Source organism: Podarcis erhardii (assembly GCF_964252035.2).
Source record: "Podarcis erhardii genome assembly, chromosome: 1".
In the NCBI taxonomy this organism is placed as follows: Eukaryota; Metazoa; Chordata; class Lepidosauria; order Squamata; family Lacertidae; genus Podarcis; species Podarcis erhardii.
Genome location: NC_138497.1, coordinates 73,945,592 through 73,971,855, shown reverse-complemented (window position 1 = coordinate 73,971,855; position 26,264 = coordinate 73,945,592). Strand labels below are relative to the sequence as shown.

General features: G+C 39.4%; 3 protein-coding genes across 8 annotated transcripts in view; 2 read left to right on the top strand and 1 right to left on the bottom strand.

The window, feature by feature from the left end:
- LDHA (lactate dehydrogenase A) overlaps window positions 1–5,627 on the bottom strand; it is a 76,001-nt gene extending 70,374 nt beyond the window's left edge. Inside the window, exon 1 of the mRNA XM_081841876.1 lies at window positions 5,622–5,627. The gene's annotated coding sequence lies outside the window, so the exon portion shown is untranslated. The remainder of the gene's footprint in view (window positions 1–5,621) is intronic.
- HPS5 (HPS5 biogenesis of lysosomal organelles complex 2 subunit 2) overlaps window positions 1–8,537 on the top strand; it is a 29,834-nt gene extending 21,297 nt beyond the window's left edge. For all 3 annotated transcript variants that reach the window (XM_081840345.1, XM_081840346.1, XM_081840344.1), the window contains exons 17-23: window positions 200–320; window positions 1,126–1,281; window positions 2,002–2,121; window positions 3,031–3,144; window positions 4,439–4,545; window positions 5,340–5,625; window positions 6,193–8,537. In XM_081840345.1, the coding sequence (XP_081696471.1) occupies window positions 200–320; window positions 1,126–1,281; window positions 2,002–2,121; window positions 3,031–3,144; window positions 4,439–4,545; window positions 5,340–5,625; window positions 6,193–6,253 (965 nt within the window). In that variant the 3' untranslated portion in view covers window positions 6,254–8,537. The remainder of the gene's footprint in view (window positions 1–199; window positions 321–1,125; window positions 1,282–2,001; window positions 2,122–3,030; window positions 3,145–4,438; window positions 4,546–5,339; window positions 5,626–6,192) is intronic.
- Window positions 8,538–9,819: 1,282 nt separating this feature from the next.
- SAAL1 (serum amyloid A like 1) lies at window positions 9,820–23,638 on the top strand. 4 transcript variants are annotated; one of them, XM_081841406.1, is made up of 13 exons: window positions 9,820–9,876; window positions 15,553–15,717; window positions 16,421–16,534; window positions 17,483–17,566; window positions 18,360–18,439; window positions 19,686–19,745; window positions 20,117–20,232; window positions 20,944–21,127; window positions 21,712–21,797; window positions 21,899–22,099; window positions 22,523–22,719; window positions 23,061–23,153; window positions 23,361–23,638. In XM_081841406.1, exons 1-13 carry the CDS (start codon window positions 9,835–9,837, stop codon window positions 23,451–23,453), a joined length of 1,515 nt encoding a protein of 504 aa, XP_081697532.1. In that variant the 5' UTR covers window positions 9,820–9,834; the 3' UTR covers window positions 23,454–23,638. The 4 variants fall into 4 exon arrangements, with proteins under 4 accessions (XP_081697532.1, XP_081697531.1, XP_081697534.1 ...); XM_081841405.1 differs by lacking the exon at window positions 9,820–9,876 and adding an exon at window positions 11,267–11,400; XM_081841408.1 differs by lacking the exon at window positions 9,820–9,876 and adding an exon at window positions 11,739–11,758.
- The last annotated feature ends 2,626 nt before the right edge of the window (window positions 23,639–26,264 follow it).

Sequence of the window (26,264 nt, the reverse complement as noted above, 5' to 3'; positions counted from 1 at the left end):
CTAACTCCCATTCATAAAAATAAAAGTAAAATTCAATTAAAATATATCCTGAATTACATTGACTGATTTTTTTTCTTGTTACTGTTTATCTCTTAAGTGTCCCCCCCCATTTAATGTTTATGTGAAAATTAGCACGTTTCCTGTTCTTAATGTTACTTTTCAATATAGTTGTTGTTACATGTAAAATTATTGGTTTCAGAACTGACTCGGACTAGTCCAGTCACTATGGCCCTGGAGAATGGAGATATGTTTAGAATACTGAAATTGCTAGTGGATCTGGGTCCCTGGGATGCTCCTGTGTTGCTAGCACATGTCCTAAGGTATTCACCATTTGACTTAATTTGACTACATCTTATTTAATACTAGGCTGGCATATGTAGTCACTTTTCAGATCAGTCTTTATGCATTTTTATTAATGGGAGGCGGTTTCATACTTGCATTTTCTAGGGCTGGCCCATAATATTTCATTACCTGAGGTGAAGGGCAAGATGGCACCCCTTCCCATTATAGGTAGAGAAGCTGACATAATTCAGCACTGATGATGTGACTGTCCTTCACAACACCTGAGGCAGTATGGTGGCAAAAACATGTCTTATAGCAGCCATAGCTCTGTAGCGTCCAGCAGAGAGGAAGGGTCAGAGGCCTTTTGAGGAACAGCCCTGGAGCTGATGGTGCTGCTCCCAACATCTGCTCACTTTGCTCAGTGAAGGTGTGGGGAACCTCCCCCCCCTGCATGTTGTTGAACTACAACTCCCATCAATTCCAGTAATCGTGGTCAGCAGCCAGGAATAGTGGGAGTTGTAGTTCAGCAACAGCCAGAGGTCCAAAGGTTTCCCACATTTGGCCTAATGTTAAGACTGACCCTTGTTTCCACAATCTAGTTTCAGGCAAGCCTCACTAGTATTGTGATAAACCTTGCAGTTGTACAGGGTGAGTCCTTTAAAAGAGGCCCCGTGGATACAGAGTACACATGTTCCATGGGGCGTCTTTTAAAAGACTCACCCTGTATTTGCAGTGTTAGCTATGTTTAAATGTGTGGATCAATACCTTGCTAGTAAATAATAATTCTGAGAATTGTTTTCTTAAATAAGTGTGACTTTTGTGTCCTCTCTTGTTCTCATATAGGCTTTATGAAAAATTTGGAGAAACTTCGCTAAGGCCCCTGATCAAGTTTTGTCCCTCTATTTTGCCTTCAGATATCAAGCAAATTTGTAAAAGCAATCCTCAGCATTTCCTGGCATATTTAGACAGTCTAATCAAATCAAGGGCTGCAGATGAACGGTATATATTGTGCTCTCTTACTCTGTGGAACAAAAGTTAAGGAATGGGATGCATGGAAGTAATAATTAGGGTAGCGGTGAATGGTGGACTCTCATTAGAGGATTTTAAACAGTGGTTCGATTGCCATATGTCAGGGATTCTTTAATTTCTTCCAATTCCACAATTCATAGAATCATAGAATCATAGAGTTGGAAGAGACCACACGGGCCATCGAGTCCAACCCCCTGCCAAGCAGGAAACACCATCAGAGCACTCCTGACATATGGTTGTCAAGCCTCTGCTTAAAGACCTCCAAAGAAGGAGACTCCACCACACTCCTTGGCAGCAAATTCCACTGTCGAACAGCTCTTACTTTCAGGAAGTTCTTCCTAATTCATTTGATTCTAAAATATTTGTTGCTTCTTAATGACATTAGGTCTCTGAGAAGGGAAATAATATCTTGAGTGGGTAGTAACTTAGCAAAAAAACCCTGCATACATCAAATTTATGACATGGTTATTTGAGAACTTTTTAATACAGTATGATTGTATACAATAAGTCATTAAACATTTCTTTTGGCTCCTTATTAAATTGGATGATAATTTCTTTTTAAAATGCAGCACTAGTTAAATGACATTCAAGTATGCCATATTGTGAAACTAGTCCTGGTTGCTTGTATGTTGTAAATCCTTTTTATTGCCAGAATGCACATATAATTAGCGGTGAACAATCTCTTTCTAGGCTGTCCTTCTTGGGATCTCTTCTTCATCCTGAGTCATTACGATTAGATTGGTTATCTTTGGCAGTTTCTCAAGATGCCCCACATACAGCAAGTACAATGGATGCCCAAGGAAATCCACGGTATGAATAGCGTTTGACTCAAGCTTGCTGTTTGTCCACACTTCATAATTGTATTCACATTCCTAAAGACATTATCTTTTGACAGTCACAAGGACAGTCACAAGATCACCCAGCAGTCTTTTAGCTTCAGGAGAGAGAACTGAGACAGAATGCATGATATATAATTGATTTGGATAACCTTGCTCTGTGTGGGGGTGGGGAATTCTATTAAAAGATACATCTTTGCTTAGGACATGGAAGGGATGGGAAACCCTTGGCCCTCTATATGTTGTTGGACTCCAACTTGTATTAGTCCCAGACAGCATGGCCAGTGATCAAGGATTATGTTATTAGTTGTTTATTGAATTTAAGTTCTGTCCTTCCTTCCAGAGAAGCCCAGGGTGACAAGCACACAGCTAAAAATGTAATTCCAGTACAAATGAAGACAGATAAAGATATCTACTTAAAAGGTACAGTCATACCTTGGATCTTGAATGCCTTGGCTCCCAAACAAATTGGCTCCCGAACGATCGAAAGCTGAAAGCGAGTGTTCCAGTTTTCGAATGTTCTTTTGGAAGCTGAACGTCTGATGGGGCTTCAGCAGCTTCTGATTGGCTGCAGGAGCTTCCTGCAGCCAATCAGAAGCCGCGCTTTGGTTTCCAAACGTTTTGGGAGTCGAACGGACTTCCGGAATGGATTCCATTCAACTTCCAAGGTACGACTGTATATTTAACAGTGGGGAATTTGTTGGGAGTCGTCCAACCTCATGTTCCCCTCCCTAATTTAAAGCAGCATGCATGAATCTCCCCTTAATATTGGCAGTGTTTTGATTCAAATTGAAACAAACTTGTGTTATCTATCATTTTTTTAAAAGTCTTATGTAATTTCCCTACTTTTTTTTTTTTTTTTTTTTTGCTTTAATACTTTCAGGCCACGTTCACATTTATTTACTTGGGGCTATAACCAACTGATCTTACTATTGCTTAAACTCCCAGCTGACACTGTAATGAAAGAGAAGATGTCTGACATTTGCAAAAGCTATGGGTAATGTAGAAGTCCTTGGTAAAATTAATGTCTGAAACTTTGTTACTTAAGAGGGCATGTTTCTCTCCCTTGGTTTCACTTCACTACATAATAGTCTAGTCTGTTCAGCTGTAGTTATCCAGGGTATGTGCTATGCAGTTGCTCAATCATGCTCTTTCTGTGTGTTCCACCAGCCAGTGGCCTACCTCTCCTTCCAAAGCCTGCCATAGCACTGAGCAGCAGTAATAAACAATGAAGCTGCAACTGTGATTCAGTTAAAATGGGGTTGGGGAACCTGTGGCCCTTCCAGTGGTCAGCCTGTGGGGGCTCCAGATTCCCCATCCCTGAGCTTACCTGCCTCTCCTCTCTTCCCCACTCCACAGCATAAATATCCATTGCTAGAATTGCATACATGGGCCAGTTGGGGGTGGTGTAGTAACACAAAAGTCTTGCGTTCTGTTTGCTTCTGAATAAGGGAACAACTGAGAAATGGTACTGAGAATATACAATCTGCAGCAGCGTTTTGCCTTTGTCAAAATTCTTTATAAACCCCAGCTAGAGGTTAAGTAGCTGACAACTTTGTGGAATGAATAAATTTTACCCAAGAAGTACAGAATTCTGAAAAGGTTAATGTACTTCCAAGTTCCATATAAATCTGTTGGATTTGGGTTCTCAGCTGTGAATTTAGGTTCCCTTCATTTCATTTGACCCCAGGGCTCTTGGTTGCAACTCATGGTTAGTGAAGAGAGAGATTAACCACAAACCCTTGTTCAGATCAGATGACATACTAAGCCAAATGTTGACTTGGCTTGATGCGGCAGCAAAAAGGACCAGGCAGAAGTGAATTTGGATGTGAGCTCCTCTGTCTTGCTAAGTCAAGATTTGTTATGCTCCCAGAAACCAACTAACTAGATTCATTTATTTTAATTGAAGAGGGCCTCCTAGCTGGATTTTATTTCATAACTTTTTTTATTTAAGATATTGGTTAACTTGGAGGTGTATGTGTTCTGTGTTAAGGGGGAAATTGGTGCTGTTGCTATTAATAGATACTGAGAGGTGTGTATTGGGTCATTACTCTGCTGAAGATGGGCATGGAATATGGATTTAGACGTATGCTGTTGGAGCATCAAAAATGACAATATAATACTGCATATTATGCTGCGCTCTAAACTTGTAATTCTTTGTGCAGTGAGAGGAGACAGAAGGAAGCTTATCTTCTCAGTGAAGGTTGTGGTATATTGAAGTGTCAGTCAGGTTATAATTACTCATAAGTATTTACTTTTGGTTTGTGAAACTCTCCATAATATTGTTACAGCTTCTGGCCTGGATATCTTTCACTCTGTTTGGAGCTGGATAGAAGACCTGAAGCCCTTACCCATATTGTTTGTTTGGATGATATGAACTTGTTGGATAGAGAACATGGTTTGTAAAACTTAATTTGATTCTTGAGTGAATTCCACATTCTCTACTTGTACTAACTAGTTTTGAAATCTTTTTATTTATCAATTTTTTTAATCAATGTCAGTATAAAACAGTTTAACAACAAAAACAAAACCAAGCTATGGAAGTAATCACCCCAAGTGCATTTCTGGCAGGAAAAGAAAAGAAAAATAAAAAATAAACCACATTGTTACCATGCATCCTTTTTTTCAGTGCAATTACACCTAAACGTACTGTAGAACTCCAATATTGTGCACACAATAAAATGTGGCATTTCTGCTACATTGTTTTGCCCTCTTCTACATTGGCAGCTTGTGAATTTTAAAAAACCTTTTATTTATTATTTTTGCTCATTTAAATTTAATCAGACTCTCTCTTGAATTTGTGTTTTGTGTTCCAGTATAATGGAGATAGTGTTGCCGTGACAATTTAATGTCCCATTCTATCCTGCAGCAAATGCAGTTAAGTGTCCATCGTTGGAAACTTCCATCCTTCTTCCTGTCTCTTGCGTACATGCACTCAGTGTCACCTGCTATCTACTCTATTATTCTGTCCATGAATCTCCCCACCTCACCCCAACCATGGGTCATCTAGTATTGTGGGGTTACAATTTCCATCATCCCCAGGCCCAGTGGTCAAGGATTATGGGAGTTGCAGGCCAACATCATCTAGGGACCTAAGATTGGCCTGGGCTTGCCTGCTTAATTTAACTCACACCATCGAGTCCTACAAAGCAATCTGGTTTGGATCTCTAAATCATTTCCTTTTGCATTTAGGGGCAATTCCAGAAACAATGGAAGAATGGAAATTCCTTCTTTGCCTTGTGAAGAGTCATTGCAGTAGTGTTCTTCATCCAGCTATGCAAAATGGCGGTGCTGTTAGTAACGGTGATCCAAATTGGCCAAATAGTGTAACAGTTGAAAATGTGGCTCTCCTGTTGGCCAGAGTAATTGGTCCTGATCGTGCTTTGCAGCTGTTGCAGGAATGTGGCCTGATGGTTGAATTATCTGAAAGATTTGCCAAGGTCTGTGAGATACTAAGAATTGCTGAAAAAAGACAAAGGTAAGTCTTCTGATAATGGTCTGAAATTAGTTGTGTCAAAAGGTAATACTGTGTCATGATTAAGTGTTGCATGTGCAAGTAGCTATAAGCCTTCAGGCTTGCACACACTCCATATGCCAAGATTGGAAGCTTCATACTTCAGCTAATGGCAAACTGAAGTATTGCATCCAAATGTGGTACAAGCTAGAGTTTACTGAAACTAGAAGCAAGGATGGTTAGAAAATCTTTCACAAAATACATAGAATAGCCTATACTGGCATGGGATGGCCCACTTCTGTATAAATGAAATGAACAGTATGAAATGAACAGAATAATAGAATTGTAGAATTGGAAAGGGGCCACAAGGGTCATCTAGTGCAGGCCCTTGCAAATGCATAAATCTTTTGACTGATGTGGCAGGTTCAACTTCTTTAAACAACCAGAAGTTGCGGTAGTAGCAACCTGCAGTGCAGACAAGTGCAAAGTCACATTTATGAGTTAATGAACTTGATGAAATTTGCTGTGTAAAGTTAGTCCCCAATTTCTTTATAATATCTCTTTTCTCCTATGTGTTCACTTTGGTTGCAGAGTCCTGATTCAGTCCATGTTGGAAAGATGTGACCGATTTTTGTGGTCTCAACAAGCATAGCAAACAAATGACGGAAAATGATAGTAGTAAGAAGCATGTTCCTCTTGTGCTGTTCCATTTTTCCAGCAATGTTTTCCTGTCAAAGTGAAGATGCATTTAGTCAGATTGGCAGAAAATGTGATAACGAAGCTCCTTTTTCTACTGGATTTCCGTCATTCAGTACAGTATTTGAATGCATGTTTACCCAATACTTCTAACGAACAATTGTAATGCTGCTGCTTGCTCAGCAATAATGCTTGTGCATGGTAATCCCTTTGAGCTACTAGCATTAAGTTTAGATGTGAAAATTGGATTCTTTATGTAGGAAGCAGTGCTTCACATTCAGCATATAAATTTCAAATGAATAACTTCCATCACATTTCTAGCAGACTGCCATTTTCAGAAAGCTGCATATAAATGAATGTAATTGCAGGGACTAAGTGTATAATAATTGAGTTGAGTTAAAACACTTTTAATATAACTCTTGATTCATTGGCTGAAATAAAAGGGTGTTAAAACAAGTATATAATCTCCAAATATTTATAACTATAGCACTGTGGAATTTTACAAGTTTTATTCCGAATTTGAAGTGATAATCAACAGAACTGAGATTCCAGTAGTTAAATGTAAACACTGGCAGAACTTGCATATATCAAAAATGGTGTTTAAGATAATATTTTGGCGTTTTAAAAGTTTATATAATCCTGTATACTATGGCATAGTGCTCTCTCATTGCACACATCCTAAAGAAAATATTTTGCACTGTTTTTTTGTTTACATCCTTGCACAATGCATCCTGTCCATGCATGCTTGGAAACAGTTCCCACTGTTCAGCTTATGCCCAAGTATGTACACATAGGATCCTGTTCATCAAATCGGTATAATAATATACTTTTCCTTCTAAATCTAGGTGTTGGGTTGTTGTTTTTTGTAATGCTTGACTGTTTCAGAAATGATGTATAAGAAAATGCGCTCCACATTTCTGTTAATACTACCATTGGATATTTGATCAAGATATATGCACGTAATTTGGTTTCCATTTGTATGTTAAGATTATTTAATATTGGATGCTTCACTTTTGAGAAGGCTTGGATCCAAAGCAGTTTGCAGTTATTTCTCCTGGTGCAAAGGCTTCTCCATCTGGCAGTAGCTCCCCACATCTTTTGAAAAAAGATCTGCTGAAAGTTGGGGGGATCCTCTAGATTAGCCTTTTGGGGAATGGAAAGCACTGCAGTATTTGTTGGGGGTGGTGATGGTGGAATCGGCAACTTTCCCACACCATGCACATAAAATAGTGCTTTTTTTCTAGTGCACTGAGGTGGTTTGACTCAAAGTCCATGTAAATTGTGCCTATTAGACATTTGGGTTATATCTAACATTAGTCATACTCAAGGGAGACACCGAGTATGACTTCATTGAATGTTGTCCATTTTTCTGGTATTAAATATGTTAGAACTATGCAGTTTTCATACATTACTAGTGATTTATTGAAGCTTGGTAATCAGGGCAAGAGAAAAGTTACAGAATTGTGAAATATTATTATAGTCCTTCAGCTGAAAACCGAAATGTCACAATTGCATCATCTTGTATACTCAGGTTTACTGTACAGCTTGTAAGGACTTACATGTAATACTACTGAGTTCTTATTTCTTAACTTACATGCTTGAGGGCCTTATATATATTTTTAGGTCACAGTTCAAAGAATCTTGTTGGCCATTTGCAAAAGCTTGATTCTCCACAGTATCTTCTTAGACCTGTGCTGTTCCCCTGAGATTTCTGGCAGGTTTCATTAGTGCTGTGGAGGCTACTTCCAGAAGCCCAGATGTGTGTAGTTCACCCTCCAGCTCTTTGAATCTGGGCCTTATTTTTAAATTAATGTTTACTACCTCACGTTGGGGGTGGGGGGAAATAGCCAGTGTGTTAATTGTGCTCAGAGTAGACTTAAGTCCATTGATTTTGACAGGTCTATTCTGAATATAACTTGGTTGGATTTCACTTACTGGTTTTGCGATATTTGTTATTAAAAAGAAGCACAAAATCATGAAATGGTACTTTTCACACAGATTTTTTTTGAAGAGAATGTGATGTGGAACAACTAAAAGTTTATGAAGCATTGTTTTGCATTTTGTTTCAGCTTAACAATTTGTATTTTTAAAAATGATTTACTTGCAAGCATACTTTATTTTGTAGTCACTGTTCATGTTTAAACAACAGCTTTAAAACATTGCTTGTAACCAAACAGCTTTGTTTGTGCCTTGTTCATGTTTTTGTTAATCCAGATTTTAATAAAAATTAATATATCTTACTCAATATGTTGTTCATTTTTCAGTAACATTGGGGATGTAAAAAGTCGATTGGCCATAAAATAATAGTTTACATGCTGGAAAATAAAGGACATACAAGCAGTTCATTGTATAATTCTCATGAGTACTATGTTGAATTTTTTTTTGCTTGCATGTGACAGGTCATCCTGTTGAGTAGGAGCGAATGGTCAGCTTTCTCTATGCTAGGTTTGAATTTAAATCTAGGGCTTTATGAAACTGAAATCATTGCGTTTTAGGGTCTCATCTCCACTTCTCTTTTGTCACGTTTGCTGCCAGACTTTCCTTCTTACTGCTTTTACTACAGAAGTGCTTGCACCTAAGAACATAGCAAAGCATCAGCTCTTGAAATCTTGAACCACAGTTGTTTTGAAAACCCTTCTTTCAGTGGCATGTAGAAAATTACCCAAAGGCCAACATTTGTGCCATTCTAATAATGTAACTTTATAAAATAGCCCTAGGCTAGCTATTGAACCTCCATTGTTTAAGCATAATAGATTTTTGAGGAATCAAAATAAAGATGGAGTAGCATACATTTCTTTTTTCTTTCACCTATGTATGATATTTTCAGTTTCTGCATGCTGGCAGGAGACAATATTGCTGAATACAAAAGGGAAATATGTCTTCCAAAAAGTTGAAGTTATTTCTCCATGACACTGAAACAAAGTTGCCAGTGTTCCCCCCCCCCCCCAAAGTTTGAACACAACCTATTTCCTGGGGGGTAGGGGAACAGAATCCTTGCAAAGTTTGTGGAAGTTCCTTACTTTCCCTGCAATAAACCAGCTCCTTGTAGAAAGGACCTCCTTGCCCAGATGGCATGAATTGGGCAGTCATTTCCCAGAGCTGTCCACTCTTGGCTTCAGCCAGTTGCGCATTGTTTTCAGGGCCAGATTTAGGTGTGATGAGGCCCTGAGCTACTGAAGGTAATGGGGCCTTTTATATGTCCAGCTGTCCTTTGTCAACAACAAATAGTTGCTGTTTTTTTGTGTTGAATATATGCTATATGGTCATTTATGGACCTAATAGGTATCTAAAGCCATTTGCACATAACAAAATATGTATTTTATCAAAGTAATTGTTGAACTGAAATACAATTAAGAAGTACAGTCATACCTCGGGTTGAAGTAGCTTCGGGATAAGTATTTTCGGGTTGTGTGCTGTGGCGACCCAGAAGTAACGGAGTGCGTTACTTCTGGGCTTCTCCACATGCGCAGATGGTAAAAATGACATCGCACATGCGGTGAATCACGACGCACGGACGTGGGTTGCATTCGCTTCTGGATGCGAACGGGGCTCCGGAACGGATCCCATTCGCATCCAGAGGTACCACTGTATATTAATAGTGAAATTTGGAGGGGGGGCAAGAGAGTGGGGCCCTAAGCTATAGCTTGTTTAGCTTATAGGTAAAAACGACACTGATCGTCTTCCAGGCACTTTCATTTCCACCCACTTTTGACAAAAGCAACAACTGGCAAATGAGACCCGGCTCTTCAAATCCTCATTTTAGGGGCTCCATTATTACCAAATAATGGAGGCATATAACTTGGATAAAAAAGTTGGCTTCCAGGTGGAAAAATCAAAATTGGAAACAGAATTGTTAGATCCCAAAATTAAGAATTTGTCAAGAATGTATAACTTGCTGTTGAAATGGAACACTCAGGATGAAACGGTGAAATCTGCTATGATTAAATGGGCACAAGATGTTGGACATAACATAATGATGGCTGACTGGGAACAGTTATGGACCACAGGTATGAAATTTACGGCATGTAATGCCCTAAGAGAGAATTTAATTAAAATGATTTACAGGTGGTACATGACACCAGCCAAGCTTGCAAAAATTTACCATTTGCCCGAAAATAAATGTTGGAAATGTAATGAGACTGAAGGTACATTCTTTCACCTTTGGTGGACATGCCCAAGGATTAAGACATTCTGGGAGATGATTTATAATGAAATGAAAAAGGTATTTAAATATACCTTTCTGAAGAAACCAGAGGCCTTTCTCCTGGGCATGGTCGGCCAATTGGTGCCAAAGAAGGACAGACCTTTATGTATGCAACAACAGCAGCAAGAATACTCATCGCGAAGTATTGGAAGACACAAGATTTACCCACCCGGGAAGAATGGCAGATGAAGTTGATGGACTATATGGAATTGGCGGAAATGACTGGCAGAATCCAAGACCAGGAAGAAGAGTCTGTGGAAGAAGATTGGGAAAAAAATTAAAGATTATTTACAGAAATATTGTAAAATTAATGAGCTTTAGAAAAATGGTGGAATGAAGTTATATGGCTTTGGCAGAAATGTTATAAGGAACTAGGTACAGATAGATTGTTAACGTATTAAAGGGAAAAAACAAGGTTAGAATATGTTAAGATTAATTACAGGACAGAAAATAGATGAAGATGGAAAGGAATTGCTGAAACAGTTAATTGAAGTGGAATACAAAAAGGGAGGCGTGAGGAAGTCAATGAAACAAGTGAATGAAAGATAAGATTGAAAATATTGGAAGTGTTTTTAATTGTTCTTGTTTTGTTTTGTTAATTCAATGTTTTATGTAGTGTTTTTGTTTTTGTATTGTAGTATATTGATTAAATTTTTTTCTTTCTTTTTGTAATCTTTAAACTCTTAATAAATATTATTTAAAAAACAAAAAACAAATCCTCATTTTAGGATTTCCTAGTCATGTTGGATCTTTGAAAAAATTCCAGTCAAATTTTGTGGGAGATTTTTTTTCCCTTTTTCTTGGAAAGTCTGCTTTTGATGAAGGCGGAGAACCAACCAGGAAAGTCCTTTCTCGACCCGACAGTTCCATTCGCACGAGGACGTGCACCATCATTGGGTGTATTTAAAAAAAAAAAAAAAGCCTTTGCGGGCAAAGGGAAATTTTATTATTAAAAAGGGACGCCGAGGCCACCCGTTGCCGGGCGTTTCGAGAGGCCGCCGCCCGGGGGCGCTTCGCTTCGTGTGTGGCTGCTCTCCATTCCGGGCGGAGGAAGAGGCAAGGCCTGCGGCGCCTCCAGGGCCTGGCGGAAGCCGCCTCAGTTTCTGAGGGCCTACGAAGGTTTGCTTCATTGCCCGAGAGAGAGAGAGAAGGCGGGAAAGGACGGGGAGGCCTGTAAACAACGGCGGCGGCGCGTCTCCCACGGACGGCCTGAACTTGTCGGGGCTGAAGCAGTAGACGCGGCGGCGTCGAGCCAAGGTTCCTCCTGTCGCCGCTCGGGATATATCGCGGCTCCTGTGGGAATCATTGCTGAGGGGGCGGATCCTGTCCTGGTTTTCGGTCTAGCGGGGGGGGGGGTTCTTGCCAGGGCTTAATCTGATCCCCGGAACGTGTTTTCAGTGTTAGGGCTCAGGCGAGGAAGCACGTGAGGTGATTTAAAAAGAGAGAAAGCTCTCGTCTTGATTGCTTGGGTTTCCCTAGTTTTCCTCGCGCTTTGAGGGAGAGAGAAGGATGAATAAGGCTCAGGGTGGGCGCCAGCCCTTGGAGCCGCCTGGTTTAATGGTTAGAGCTGGCGCTCATCATCATAGTGGTGCCCTCTTGTTCTTCTCTGTTCTTTTTTACTTGCACCTTGAGATGCCCTATCCAAGGGATTGTTTGGAAATGTTATTTAACTTCTAGGTAGTCCTCTCAATAGATTATAGATGTTGCGAGCTTCAGATCCAATGGGGCAGATCAGGACCCTCATTTATTTACAAATACAGTATTGATATGCTTCTGTTTCATTAAAAAGTAGCAAAGCGGTTTGCAACAGAAATACATAAAACTCCACAGTAAAAACCATATTTAAAAGTTAAAAACAGAGCAAACTTCTGTAAAACGCAGGGTTTAGGTCAGGCATAGGCAAACCCAGCCCTCCAGATGTTTTCGGACCACAGCTCCCATCATCCCTGACCACTGGTCCTGTTAGCTAGGGATGATGGGAGTTGTAGTCCCAAAACATCTGGCGGGCCAAGTTTGCCTATGCCTGGTTTAGGTACACTGCCTTTCATTCAAAGAGCTGTTGAAGAACCGGGAAGGATAGGTGAATACATGTCTTCTGTGTCCGTGTTTTGTGTGCTTTTCATATTAAGTCCTATGGGAAAGAGTGTGCTGGTGGGAGGCCCAGCACCACATCCCACAAGATGTACCGTATTTACTCGAGTCTAATGCAGGGGCGCCGACTTATAAAAAATATTGGGGGGGCCCATACCGGGGTCCTGTCCCGGGAAGTTTTCTAAATTTTAGATGAAAATTAGTGAGTTTTAAAGTTTTTTAAAAGTATTTTAGAGTCATATGATCAACATTAGAACCCCGAAAACTCGACTCTCTATAACTCCACACTCCGGGAAACTCGACAAGCCTGAAACACTTTTTGGCTTTGAAAAAAGAAACAAAACATAAACACGCACGGTATTTTCGTAAAAAGCTAATTTAATTTACAGTAACAATTATGCTTATAGACTATTACAGAGCAGTGAATATATAGCTCTGAAAAGATTGAAATGATATTTAAATAAATCCTAAACTATCATTAAAAGAATAAAACATAAAATATTGCTGTCGCACAGTAATAGCAGTTTGATTAATAAGTGAAATAGCTAATTTAAGCTTACTTTGAATAAGGCTGAGGGTTCATTAAATAAAAATAATATCTCAAAGTTAATGCTTTAATACAGTTAATAAAGTTAATACAGTATGCCTAATACTGTATGTAAATACTGTAATACTGTATGTAAATAACGGGCTTTAATTGGGTCTTACACCCTAAAAATATTTAAGTATTTGAAAATAACAATTACAGTACTATAGTAATATAGAAATACAGTACTAAACTAGTACTAATATTTCGAAACTGAAAATTTAACATTCTGTATGTATTTAATTCTCTATTTTATAAAGATTTTTAATATCTGACAGTGAGTTTGGAGTAGCCCAATGCAAAAATCCTGAGGATCCATGTGGATCCATGCTTTGTAACCACGTTTTTGCACCACTGTGACCCTAGGCAACAGTGGGTGCGTGATTTTTTTGGTGCAAGATGTAGCCATGGACATGCTATGTGATCTGATGGTGAATTTGGGGTGACCCAATGCAAAGATCCTGAGGATCCATGTGGATCCGTGCTTTGTAACCACGTTTTTGCACCACTGTGACCCTAGGCAACAGTGGGTGCGTGATTTTTTTGGTGCAAGATGTAGCCATGGACATGCTATGTGATCTGATGGTGAATTTGGGGTGACCCAATGCAAAAATCCTGAGGATCCATGTGGATCCGTGCTTTCTAACCACGTTTTTGCACCACTGTGACCCTAGGCAACAGTGGGTGCGTGATTTTTTTGGTGCAGGCTGTAGCCATGGACATGCTATGTTATCTGATGGTGAATTTGGGGTGACCCAGTGCAAAGATCCTGTGGATCCATGCTTTGTAACCACGTTTTTGCACCATTGCAGCTCCAGGCAACAGTGGGTGCGTGATTTTTTTGGTACAGACTGTAGCCATGGATATGTAATGTGATCTGATGGTGAATTTGGGGTGACCCAATGCAAAAATCCTGAGGATCCATGTGGATCCGTGCTTTGTCACCACGTTTTAAATGGGGAGGGAAGGAAAAACACAGAAGGGACAAGAAGCACAAGAGGGGTGTGCGGAGAAGCAGCTGGCTAAGAATGCAGGGAAGGAGTTTAACGGGGTGGGGGGGAGGAAAGGAAGGCAAAAGTCCCGGTCCCCCCAAGCCAGCCCTCTCTCTCTCTCTCCCACCTGCGAGTCCCTAGAGCACGGAGAGGAGGAGGTGGTGGGCTGGAGCCGGCACGCAGTGTGACTAGGAAAGAATTAGAAGGAAGGACTCGATCCTTTCCTTAACCCTCTGCTTGCCAGGAGGGCAGGGGATTCCCTGCTCTTTGTTGAGTTTGAGCAAACGCAGCAACAGAAGCGGGTGGGCAGTAAGACCCTGAGGCAGAATGCAGGAAAGCAGCAGCTTCCGCCTTCCCTCCGCCCGACCGCCCGATCTTATTTTTGCCTGATTTTTGCCTATTTTTGCCCCTGCGCTCCGGAGTCAGCTCCAGGGACCACACATTCGCTCAATAACACGCACAGACATTTCCCCTTACTTTTTAGGAGAAAAAATCTGCGTGTTAGAGAGCGAAATTTAAGGTAATAATTTTTTTAAATTATTGGGGGGGCTGAGCCCCCCCAAACGAATTTTTGAGGGGGCTCGGGCCCCCTCAGGCCCCATGGAGTCGGCGCCTATGGTCTAATGTGCCATCGAATCTAATGGGCACCTCAGTTTTCAGAACCTTGAAACCAACAAAAGTATTTCCTGGCAAATGTACAGTAAATGTGCCATTGAATCTAATGCACACCTTAATTTTCGCAGCATAATTTGGCCAAAAAAGATGAGCATTAGATTTGAGTAAATGCAGTAGGTTTGTCAGCAGGTGTGTCAGCATTTGAATTGACCTTGTTTCTTTTTTAATTGAAGGGCTTCCTAGGTTCCAAAGGACCACCTCCCCACTTCATGTGCCCAGTACAGTGGTACCTCGGGTTACATATGCTTCAGGTTACATACGCTTTAGGTTACAGACTCTGCTAACCCAGAAATAGTACCTCGGGTTAAGAACTTTGCTTCAGGATGAGAACAGAAATCATGCTCCAGCGGCGCAGCAGCAGTGGTAGGCCCCATTAGCTAAAGTGGTGCTTCAGGTTAAGAACAGTTTCAGGTTAAGAACGGACCTCTGGAACGAATTAAGTACTTAACCTGAGGTACCACTGTACTTAATTTTTAAAAACCCACAGTGTGATTGCCGTGCACATTAACAAAACATTTTTTAAAGCTTTAATTGAGAGGAAGCGATTGCTAGGCTTTGTTTTTGGATGAAAGGAGGCACATATGCACGTATCTTTTGGATATAAAACATATTGGTCTCATCCGTGGACAGCTGTTAAGGAATAATAAGTGCTGGGATGAGCCTTTGTGGTTTTAAAATATTTTGCTGTTGTTTGTGCTCACTTCTAGAAATCTTTTGATCTGGCAGTTGGATTGTGTTACTCAAATATGGACAGGAATCCATCACCACCTTCCAGCAATGACGAGGAGGAGGATGTCATTCCTGGGGATTCTATCAGAAATACAGTTTACAGCAAACACTGGTTTTTCAGCGTCCTTACAAAACTTATTGAGGTATGCTGCATAGACATGAAACCACTCGTGGCCAAACTGGATGTGAGGGCAACAAACAGTATCTTTGAATTGTACAATGTCTAGTTTTAGAAGCTTTTAAAATGAATGTGTATATATGTGAAAAATATGTAGTCTATAAAACATATAATGTATAAAACAGCAGGTAAAAATAGATGGGAAGAAGCCCTGTCTAAGTAAATGCTTGATCTGTTGCATCTGCAGGGAGTTGCACTAGACTAGATGATATTCGAGGTCCATTCCAACCAGTGGTGGCTGATGTCAATTGGAACTGTGAAATGTGTATTCTAAGGCTGCAGTCCTATTTGTATTTGCTTGGAATTAAGTCATGTTGACATCAGTGAGACTTGTCTTTGAGTAAAGATGGGTAGGTGATAATTTAAAATTTGCCATGCTGGTGCAAATGCAAAGTGCAATTAAATTAAAATCTTGTTGGATTTATGCTTTATTTGTGCTATCTATAATGAATAACATAATTGCTGATTTCTAGTGATAAACTTACTGCTCACACTCAGGCCGCTGAAACAGTAGTGTATTGAGGTAATACTTCATATTTGGGTAGAAGTTGCTCTTTATGGATCAAACAGGAGAAAGGTTGTGCAGTGCAGACCAATGTGTGTTTGAGCTTATGGTTTATTGTGCTACTTTGGTTCCTTTGTCAGTATGTTCTTCTTTTCTTTGGAAGGTTGTTAGCTCTAAGGAAGATGAATCTGAGTTGAACAATGTTGAAGAACAATTGGAGCTAAATGAAGAACTGGAAAATGACATTTGCAAAGTATGGGACATGTCAATGGATAAGGTATGTTTTTAGTGATTTGGTATTCTGATACTTTGGATATTTTTAGTGGTTGTTACCTGTAAATATTTGCAGATATGTATTTTGTTTTATTCTATGTTTAAGATTAGCCTTATTGTAAACAACTTCAATTTTTTATAGTAAGATATCTATAAATTAATAAAATAAAATAAGTATATTCTGTAAAGGTTTGCAATTATCTGGGAGACGTCTGGTTTCTGTTCCTTAGATATTTTAGTGTCCGGTAAGCTTGTCAAAGAAGAATCATGCATAGCTATTGTTGGCTAGGAACAGTGTTACTAAAATGTGTAAGCTGCGAAACTGTGTTGTTTTGTGCTATCTGTTAGCACTCTCTTTGGGCAAAATCCAGTCTTAGTCAAACTCAGAGTAGGCCCATTAAAATCTGTAGACATATTCTGAGTGTGACTAACACTGGATATTCACTCATTGTATATTGTTTTGGAAGTTTTTTTCCTGCCCTAATTTTTTTTTTTAAATGTGAGGTGAATGATGAGTACCTTCTGAAATATCAATTTACTGTAGCTGGTTAAGTTGCATATCATGAGAGTTTCTTGTCTGTGGAAAAACTGCTGTCCATCACAGAGTTCTTAGGAATTGTGGGAATAATCTGGGCCAGCTCAGCAAAATACATAGGACCTTATTAGCTTTCTTACCAATTTCTTAATATCTTGTATTAATTTAAGAAGCAGTTGGATATTTTTCTATTAATGGATATATCATTATAGATAATCATTAACTTCAGTGCAGGAGGGACTAAAATGACAAGTGTTAATGCACTGGATAAATAAGAACTGACAAGATAGCTACTTATAATTGGGTATGTGTAGTGATCATCTGAATCTGAATGAAAGACTGCCTTACTTTTCAAAGTGAACTGAATTTCATTTCTCATGTAATCGTCCACTGATACATAGCCATTCTTGTTTTCAGGATGTTGCTTTATTTCTACAAGAGTTTAATGCCCCTGATATATTTTTGGGTGTCTTTGCCAAGTCCAAGAGTCCTCGGCTTACTGTAAGTCATCTCTTGACTCTGTACCCTGTTTATTAATAATGCATTGTGCTTTTTTGATGCGATCCATATGCCTTATGTAGGCAGGTGTAGATGAAAGGCAAAATAGAAAAGAATGGGTATTCAGCTCTACCAGTAGACAAGCCAATATAGAATCAAGGCCTATTTCTCAATTTCCAGCAGGTTTTGTTCTTAGTCACAGTTCTGCACAATATTATTATAAAACCTGATTCCTCTTAACTTGATAATGTGGCAGTTGGCCTAATGTAGCTCCAATAAAATTAAAAGTATCTCTTCATAAGACAGTGCTGCCAAATCCATGAGGAGGGCGATTACATTGACTTTGGCTTCTTAAATTAGGGGAACCCAGTGCTTGAAAAAGCTAGGATAATTAGAAGTTTCCTTTAATCATAGGACTGTGGGGTTGTAAGGGTCACAATGGATCATCAAGTCTGGTTTCCCTCCTAGATTGGCTCTTTCATTCATATATCATTCCTCCAAAATTATTTTTAAAAACTTCTAAGTAAGGAGTAAGTTCATGTTCTTCCAAAATATCTTGGAGCACCTGAATCTAGCCACTGCCAAAGAAGAAGACATGGCTAAATGTTGCTCTGCTCTGAGCCTGTATGGCTGCTGAAGACCAAGCAAGGGTCAAAAGCACATCTGTCCTATTCCTTGAAACTATTTTTCTTTCTGCCACAATCTTTTCCTCCATTCTTTTTCTCCTTAAGTACTTTATGCTGACTGTAGGCAAGCTCTACTTTATGTGCTTAACCCCACTATATTGGCATTTCAGGAAATCTGTGTGGGAATACTGGGCAATATGGCCTGTTGCCAAGACATATGCTTGTCCATCAGTAAACATGAGAACCTTGGGTAAGTAGTATGCTTTGTTCTTGGTTTCTCAGTGTTTTTGAAACTGTAAATGTTTCAACTCTTAATTGTTGTTAAAGTACTAGACAGCCACATGTACTAGACATGTTCTTTATAGAGTGGGGAAAAACAGATTCAAGATATTATCATTGGTAAGACTGGACAAGAGGGTGACTGGTAATAAGGGCAAGCAGGAGTCAGATGTCTCTGTAAGTTTTTGACTTCACTACAGAAAAAGTTTTAGTGAGAGGAATGTCATTGATGTGGCAGGAGTCAGAGTCAAAACACAAGAGTTATGGAGCAAATGTAAGAAAAGGAACTGATAGACTGAGACCTGGTTTTCTATGCATTTGTGTGGGGAGGGCAGAAGGATGGTGAGGGAGAGCTTGGAGGTATTGAAAGTGTGTCTGAAAGAATGGAGAAAGAATTGAATGTCTGAAATGTAACAGTTTGAAGGAGAACAGGAGGGAGTGTGGAAAAGAGCATAAAATTTGTACAATTCCGATTGTACTATGCACAGTCCTTTTCCAGTAGAGGTTTTTCAGCAGCTTCTAACTTCTCCGTAGTTACACTTCCTCTTTTTGTACTTAATGACACAGATTTAAAGGAGTGAATGGTTCACCAACTGCAGTTTGAGTGATAGGTCACTGGAGAAGCATGTGCTTTGCTTACAGAAGGTCCTAGGTTTGACCCTTGGCACCTCAAGATGGAACTACCCTATTCTGAAACCCTGGAGAGCCACTACCTATCAGTCTAGACTGTACTGAGCTAGACAGATGAATGGTCTGATCCTGCATAAGGCAGTGCCCTGCGTTTCTTGCAAACTCTCTGGCAATGACCTTATCACTGCTGTTCTACAATTAGCAGATTGCTGGTACAACAGACTTGTGAGGTAGTAGCAAGGCTATTCCTGTCCATGTACAATTTTTCCCATTTAATTAGTTAGTGAATGCCAGTCTAAATGCCGTTGACAAGGAATCAAGAACTTGAATACAGAGTTGTAGGCTAGTGCCCTTTATGACTGATTGTCCCAGCTTTATAGTAATATGTGTCTCACTTCATCTTATACTTGGATAAAGAAATTCCTCCCAGCTTACTTGTTCTTTATTCTTGCAGCTATAAATATTAGAGATGTCTATTTAGGAGATGGTGGCATGTGGTGGCGTACGTCTGGACAAAATTTCAGAAAAATGTATGGGAAATTAATCCTCGCTGTCTCCTCATTTTCAATCTATTGTCATTTTTTCAGACAGATGGTGCTGCAGCGTTTATGTGATTCCGATTCCCCTACTCTCCTTGAAACAAGCAGGTAAGCTATTTTGTCAGTAACCTAAGTATTGAGTTGTAGTGCATGTAAATAAAATATTAGCAGATGTGCTTAATTTCATGAATGAAGGCTTCAATCCTACATATACTTACTTGGAAGCAAGTGCTATTGAATACAATAGGCCTTACTTTCAGGCTTCCAAATTCTTTCTTTTCTACCTAAAATCACATTTGAACTGATACCAGTATCCCAGATTCTCATTTTTATTGTGACTCATTTACACATATGGAGTTAAAATTAATGGTACAATCCTATTACTGAGAAGCAAGTGCCATTGACTTCAAGTGGACTTACTTCCAAGGTTGCATCCCAAATATTGGCTTTCTTTTTTAAGTGTGATTTTTCCCCTTTAGGTTGTTGCTAACTTGCCTCTGCCACTCTGAGGTGGCCAATATTTGGGTGGAAAGAATTCGACGAAGTCCATCAGTGTATGACTGTGTATGTTTCATCATGTCTAGTTCGACAAATGGTATGTTATAAATTAATCTGAATATTGCTCCTGTCAGGCCACTTTTTGTTTCCTTATGAAAAGGCTAGCATGTTTCAAATGACTCTTTTATCAATTGAATATTTTTATATTTCTTAAGAAAAATGTTCCAGGCATTTTAACTGAGGTATATCAATAACTATTTAACTCTTTTTGGTGAATTCTTCTGAATGCATTGTAATCATAACCAGCACAGCTGTCTCCTTGCCACTCATGATTGTAAGAGGGAACCCAATTCCGTCTGGCAAGCTGTAGTGCGTATGTGGATGAAACTATCTTTGTGCTACTTTGAATACAGCCTTTGGGTGGAATTCCATGTTGCGCTATGACAAAAGTTCCATTCCACTCAAGCATTGCAGGTTTTCCAGATGGAACGATCCCCCCCCACCCCTTTGTGTTGTTCTGGGTGGTTTTTTGCACAAGTGGAAGTGGTTATACATATGTACTTTACAACTGTATTGAGACAGTTGTGGGGGGCTGTATAGAAATGTTTGAACTAATAAATAAGATCTCAAGGAGCTTACACTAAAAGTAAGTCACAATAACAGATATCACCAAAAGAAGCCAGACCCAAAAAAAAAAAAAAATAAAAATGAAACTGTTTTCTTTGTGTTGTTTTCTAAGAAGTGAGCAAGAGTAAATTTTATTTCATTAGTTCATCAATATATAAATGAGATTTGATCTTTGTTACAGTGGAGTTGCTAGTGAAAATAGGTGAGGTGGTCGACAAGTTGTTTGACTTGGATGAAGAATTAATGTTAAACTGGATTAAGAAAGGTTCTTGTCAGACAGTGGAGCAGCCTGCAGATGATTCTCCAGATGAGCTTCCAAATTTCAAAATTGTACCTTGCCTGCTTGAAGCTGTAAAACAAATCTGGTATGTATATGCCCATATATGAATGCATGTGATATTGGAGCTACTTATTTACATTTTTATCCCACACTTGGCAGCATACATTGTTTCCCTTCTCCCCATTTTATCCTACTAGACCAATGTTACTCAATGAGACTCATTGATTAGGGGATTTGAACTCAAATCTCACATGTTTTAGTCTGTGTTATGCATAGTGGCTTTTGGGTATACGTGTACAATTTCATGGGTGCCCAAAATGTTATTTTTTTTAAAGTCCACACTTGACCTACCTGCCAAGGCGATAGGAAGACTGTACCAAGGGTACTCATATTTATAAGAGGACTGTCTACACGTAGGCTTTTTCCTTATGGAGAAAAGGAGAAAGTCTGTTCATGTAAGCAGGGAACAAGTGTACACGTCTGAACAAAAATAGCTTGTTCAAACTATTACTGGAAATGAAAACTCAAGAACAACTTGAGTTTAGCCACCCTAAGAGTAATTGACTGAGAACTGAGGTAGAAATATTGTAAAAAATATTCACTTTACATAGGCATACAGATTTCTTGGTGGTAATAGTTCTAAACATAATTTGTAATTCTTTTCTGCAGCACAGATAAAAGTTCAGAAGGGCTTGATGTTTATATGCATATCCTACAGCTGCTCACCACAGTGGATGAAGGCGTTCAAGCTATTGGTAGGATGCTTCAGTTGCACTTTATTGTAACAAATTTGAATAATTCTTTGGTAGACATTTTCTTCAAGTTGCATGAGATATTTCTTTTTTCCATTCTGAAGTACAGACTCCTGGTAATGGAAAAGAAACTTGGACTTTGCTGTATGATCTGTTTTGTCATGAACTCTGCCAGCCCGATGATCCACCAATTGTTGTTCATGAACAGAAGACAGTCTTGGCTTCTACTTTGTCTGTGTTATCAGCCATCTTCGCTTCACAGACTATATATGGACACAGACACGAATATATCAAGATGGAGAAAAGCAAGTGTATTTTCTTACTTACCACAAGAGCTAATATTTTAGGGATGCTAAGGTTTTTATAGAAAACAGTGACAGTCTGGAGTTGTGGTATAGGTCAAGGTGATGGGGAATAAGAAAAAGTATATGTTCATCTAGGCAAATGTCTGTGTAGACCACAGTTGTGTGACTCCCCAGTACGGGCAAATTTGCTTCGGTGGCTGGACCCCCTCCCCTTTTAGTGTCTTACATTCCTTAGCTGGGGAATAATTCTTTCAATCCTTGGAATGTTCATTGTTTTCATTATAATAAAGTATGTAGAGACACATTCCATTTTTCATCAAAGCTTTCACATCTCAAAACCTTTAATTACTCTGTTACTTAGGGCAGATTACCAAAAATGCTAGTTCATACATCCATAAAGTTTTTTCTTGTTTTACCTGTCAGATATGCCTCTGATTGATAGCCTGATTAGAGTCTTGCAGAACATGGATGAATGTGGGAAGAGATCTGTAGAAAGCTCCAACAAACCCAAGTCAGAGGAGGCCAAGAAGTTGGGAACAGCTGAGGAGGATTTTCATTTTAAAATCTTGAAGGACATCTGTTGTGAACTACTGTCCAATGTGCTTCAGGAACTTTCTAAGGTAACAGGCATATGAACCTGTAGATTCACGTGCTTTTTGTCTCTGCTCAGATTTTATCACTAGTGCAGTGATGCCCACAATCATCTTTTATATGGGTTACAGCGTTCATTTTGAAATGTTTTCCAGGGTATGGTAAATAACCCCTTGATCACCTGGGCTCCATGTGTGCATTGTCATCATGTTGGAGCTTTTCATGGGAGCATGTTAATTTGTTGTCATCTTGCATTTGAACTGCATTGTCAGCATTTTATTATTTTATACAGTATTATATGAGCATGTTCATTCAGTTGGATAGCAACAAAATTCTACACACATACACAATAATATTTTGGTGTTTCTAGGAAAACATACTGGAGGGGCTCAAGCAAAGCCATCTCAATGAACAGAAATGTTCCTGTGCGTTTAAAAACCTTCTCCCGTTGTATTCTTCTCCGGTATGTATGATCTCTAAAAATAAGCAAAAAACTGTTGCCCCCAGTAGGTAAATGCAACCCTCAGGCCAAAGAAGGTTAGCCACACCTGGTTTAAATAATCCATTTGAGTTGTTCATTAATCTTATTCAAGATGCATGCTAAATAGCCTGGCAATTCCTGTGGTTCACCTGACTCAACTTGTTGACACTTGTATTTTATTTTACACAGGTAGAGAATTTTCTTGAAGTGCTGAATGAAGCCGATCAGGTCCTTGCTGACAACTTAAGAAAAGCATTCCCAAGCTTGAGACTTCAGGCATAGGAGCATATTAATTTTTTTACAGGAAGATTTGGAATCATTCATTCCTGTTTTAAGAAAGCAACATGTGAAGAATAAAGAAGCGTGCGTTATTTCTGAAGCATCTTTGCAAGGAAACTCAGATGAACACCTTCATAAAGCAAGAATGGAAGCAGTGGAGAATGGCATACAATGCAGACTTTAGGAGAACTTGAGGGGGAGTGCAAGCGTAGTTTTATTTGTTAGTAGCCATTGAGGTTGTTTGTCTCAACTTAATTGACAAAATAATTGAAGATGCTTTGTTTATTTTGAAACAGTTTGTATGTAGTTTTTAAAAGTTAACTGTTGGGTCTGTGCGTTTTCTGCAGCAGAAGCTTGAAAGGCGGAAAACATGGCCACCAAGGGCTCAGGGCGGGTTTTCTGCCTCTTTGCTGGCGTAAGGAAGGGCGCTGTTTCCTCTGGTGCAGTTGCACCATGGAGATGGGAGTGTAGTTCATACAGTGAACAGTTGTCCAGTAAGGCAGGTATGCCTGTGTCAATGGACAATCCCTGTAAGGAGCCTCCAAAAAGTGTGTCTTGTGTGGGGTGACTGTTGACGACAAAAATGTACGCTTTTATCACAGTTTATTTCGCCACACACCGGTCACATCTTTGGAAGGCATATAACAGGCTTACGTGCGAAGAAACTACGAGAGGTTAAGAGCCCACAAATGGGATTTATGTCAGTTATATTTAAGGACCTAACATTCCTCAGCGACCCTAAAGTATGTAGTATCAAATATGCAGAATGAATTAACTGTACTTAATAAAACTGATTTTGTAACTGATTAGTACTCATTATTGGTACATCCTTAAAAAACAAACCGCTGGCACCTCAGATATGATCCTAATGTTAATTCTGCTGTATAGAGAGTACAAAGGTTTGCCATGTGAATAGCAGAATGCTTCTCTCCTGCACTAATAATCATGATGTCATTCTTCAAATGGCTGTCATTTTGTATGCAAGGTGGAAAACATGCTGTCATAAAGTGATTTTTTTAAAAAACTTAACTGTTAATGGTAATATCAATTACAAAACAATTAATGAAACTGGATTCCTATATGGTTGCCATGCTCTGTTTTCTCCTTGCTACACTGCCTGTTTTAGGCATCATTGCATTTCGCTATCATAATAGTAGTAAAGCAGTGCATTGCTTTTGAGTAGGTCAGACACTGAACAATTAATTAGATGCCATTATTGATACATAACATGCTGTTTTTATAGCAATGGTGGTGATGAAATAATAAATTGTCACTATTGTAGTTGTGTCTTTCTTGTGCAATTGTAGCACTCCAAATTGCACATTTGAGATGTACACATGTTCTGAACAACATGCTCCTGCCTTGCATGTTGTGGATTTCAGGGGGTACATGGTAATTTTTTGAGATGTGCCTGTTATGTGCAGCTGTCATGTATTCTAATTGAAGATGCTGTAGATTGAAGCTAGAGGTTCACACAGGAAAAGCATGCAGTTATCATTGAGCTGCAGCCCAGACCATGCTTCAGAGTTCAGTTTGTTGTAGTTACTACAAACAAAACAAGCTGACAATATTTAGGGTAGGTATCCTTACATCCTTCAGTGCACATAGGATGCAATCTATAGAATCCAAAGGCAGTAGCACACTGATTTCAACAAAGCAAGACCAGTAGTAATTTAATTGTGAAGCTTGAAGTTTGTATTTTATCTATTTACCTTAAAGATTTCCAAAGAATTTTATCCTGTGTATTCTACCGATCATGATTTTAAAATCATGTGAAAATAAAGACTCGGCTGGGAAGGAATGTTGCTTTCTTTACCTGAGGTCAGAATCATTTCTCCATGATAGATGCAATCTCTCAGATAACTTTGACATACCATGGAAGCAATAGGAAGATGAGAGAAGAAAAATCCTTTTGGTTGCAGGTTTACAATTCTGCATACTGGTCATGTCAGAAAGAATTTTCACTGGTTCTGATCTGACAGGGTGTATGCTAAGTAGATCTGACATGGTATAATTTTGTTTGGAATAATATTTGGAATAATATTGGTCTTTGGAAAGAGGATGCCTTTTAGAGAAATGGAGTTACTTTGCTCTAGCAAAGTTAGCAATATGTTGTTATCTGCATAGAAACATTCTAAACTAAATAATAATTAGATATTTAAACTAGCCTTTATATATAACCTACAGAAGCAATAAATCACACAGAGTGCTCTGTATTAGAAGAAACAAGGCCTGCTCGTGGGAGCCAGGCCTAATGAGCACAGCAACTCTTGGTAGAACCTGCCCTTAGGAGGCAGTTGTGGAGGCTGGAAACCCCCAGCTTCCTACAGCTGCCTAAATCTCCCCCTGGTCCTTCCCAAGCAATCTGAGACTACACCCACACATCTCTCTGCTCTGTCCTCTTTTATGTCTCTTCTGATCCTGGGAGACGAGGGAGGCGGGGAGCTTCTTGCAGCAGGAGGCGATAGCATGGCTTCTTCACCTGACCTCTGCCTCTTGGCCTCCCTTCTCTCATTCAGATTCTGATTCACAGACTTTCCCTGCTCACTAAACCTTGTTACCTCTTCAGCTTCCTACATCTCCTCTTCCCAGTCTTCTCCCTTGAATCACTCATCACCATACCACCACCAATCCCCTGGATCTGAGCTTTCTTCCCTTGGGGGTTCACCAGTTGGTGCCTACCACAATTCCTCTGTGTCCAACTGGTCCATGACATTGCCTCACTTTCAGGCAGGAGGTCTTTCCTAAGTTTGCTACATCTGGTCTTTTTTGGTGAGGATTGAACCTACGACCTTTCTGTGTTCAAAACCTATG

Excerpts from the sequence above, each read along its gene's own strand:
- SAAL1 (XM_081841405.1), top strand. The coding sequence starts at position 11,320 with ATGAAGGCGGAGAACCAACCAGGAAAGTCCTTTCTCGACCCGACAGTT. Across the intron at positions 17,567-18,359 it reads CCAAGAGTCCTCGGCTTACT|GAAATCTGTGTGGGAATACT; the intron begins GTAAGTCATCTC and ends TTGGCATTTCAG. Across the intron at positions 22,720-23,060 it reads TGCTTCAGGAACTTTCTAAG|GAAAACATACTGGAGGGGCT; the intron begins GTAACAGGCATA and ends TGGTGTTTCTAG.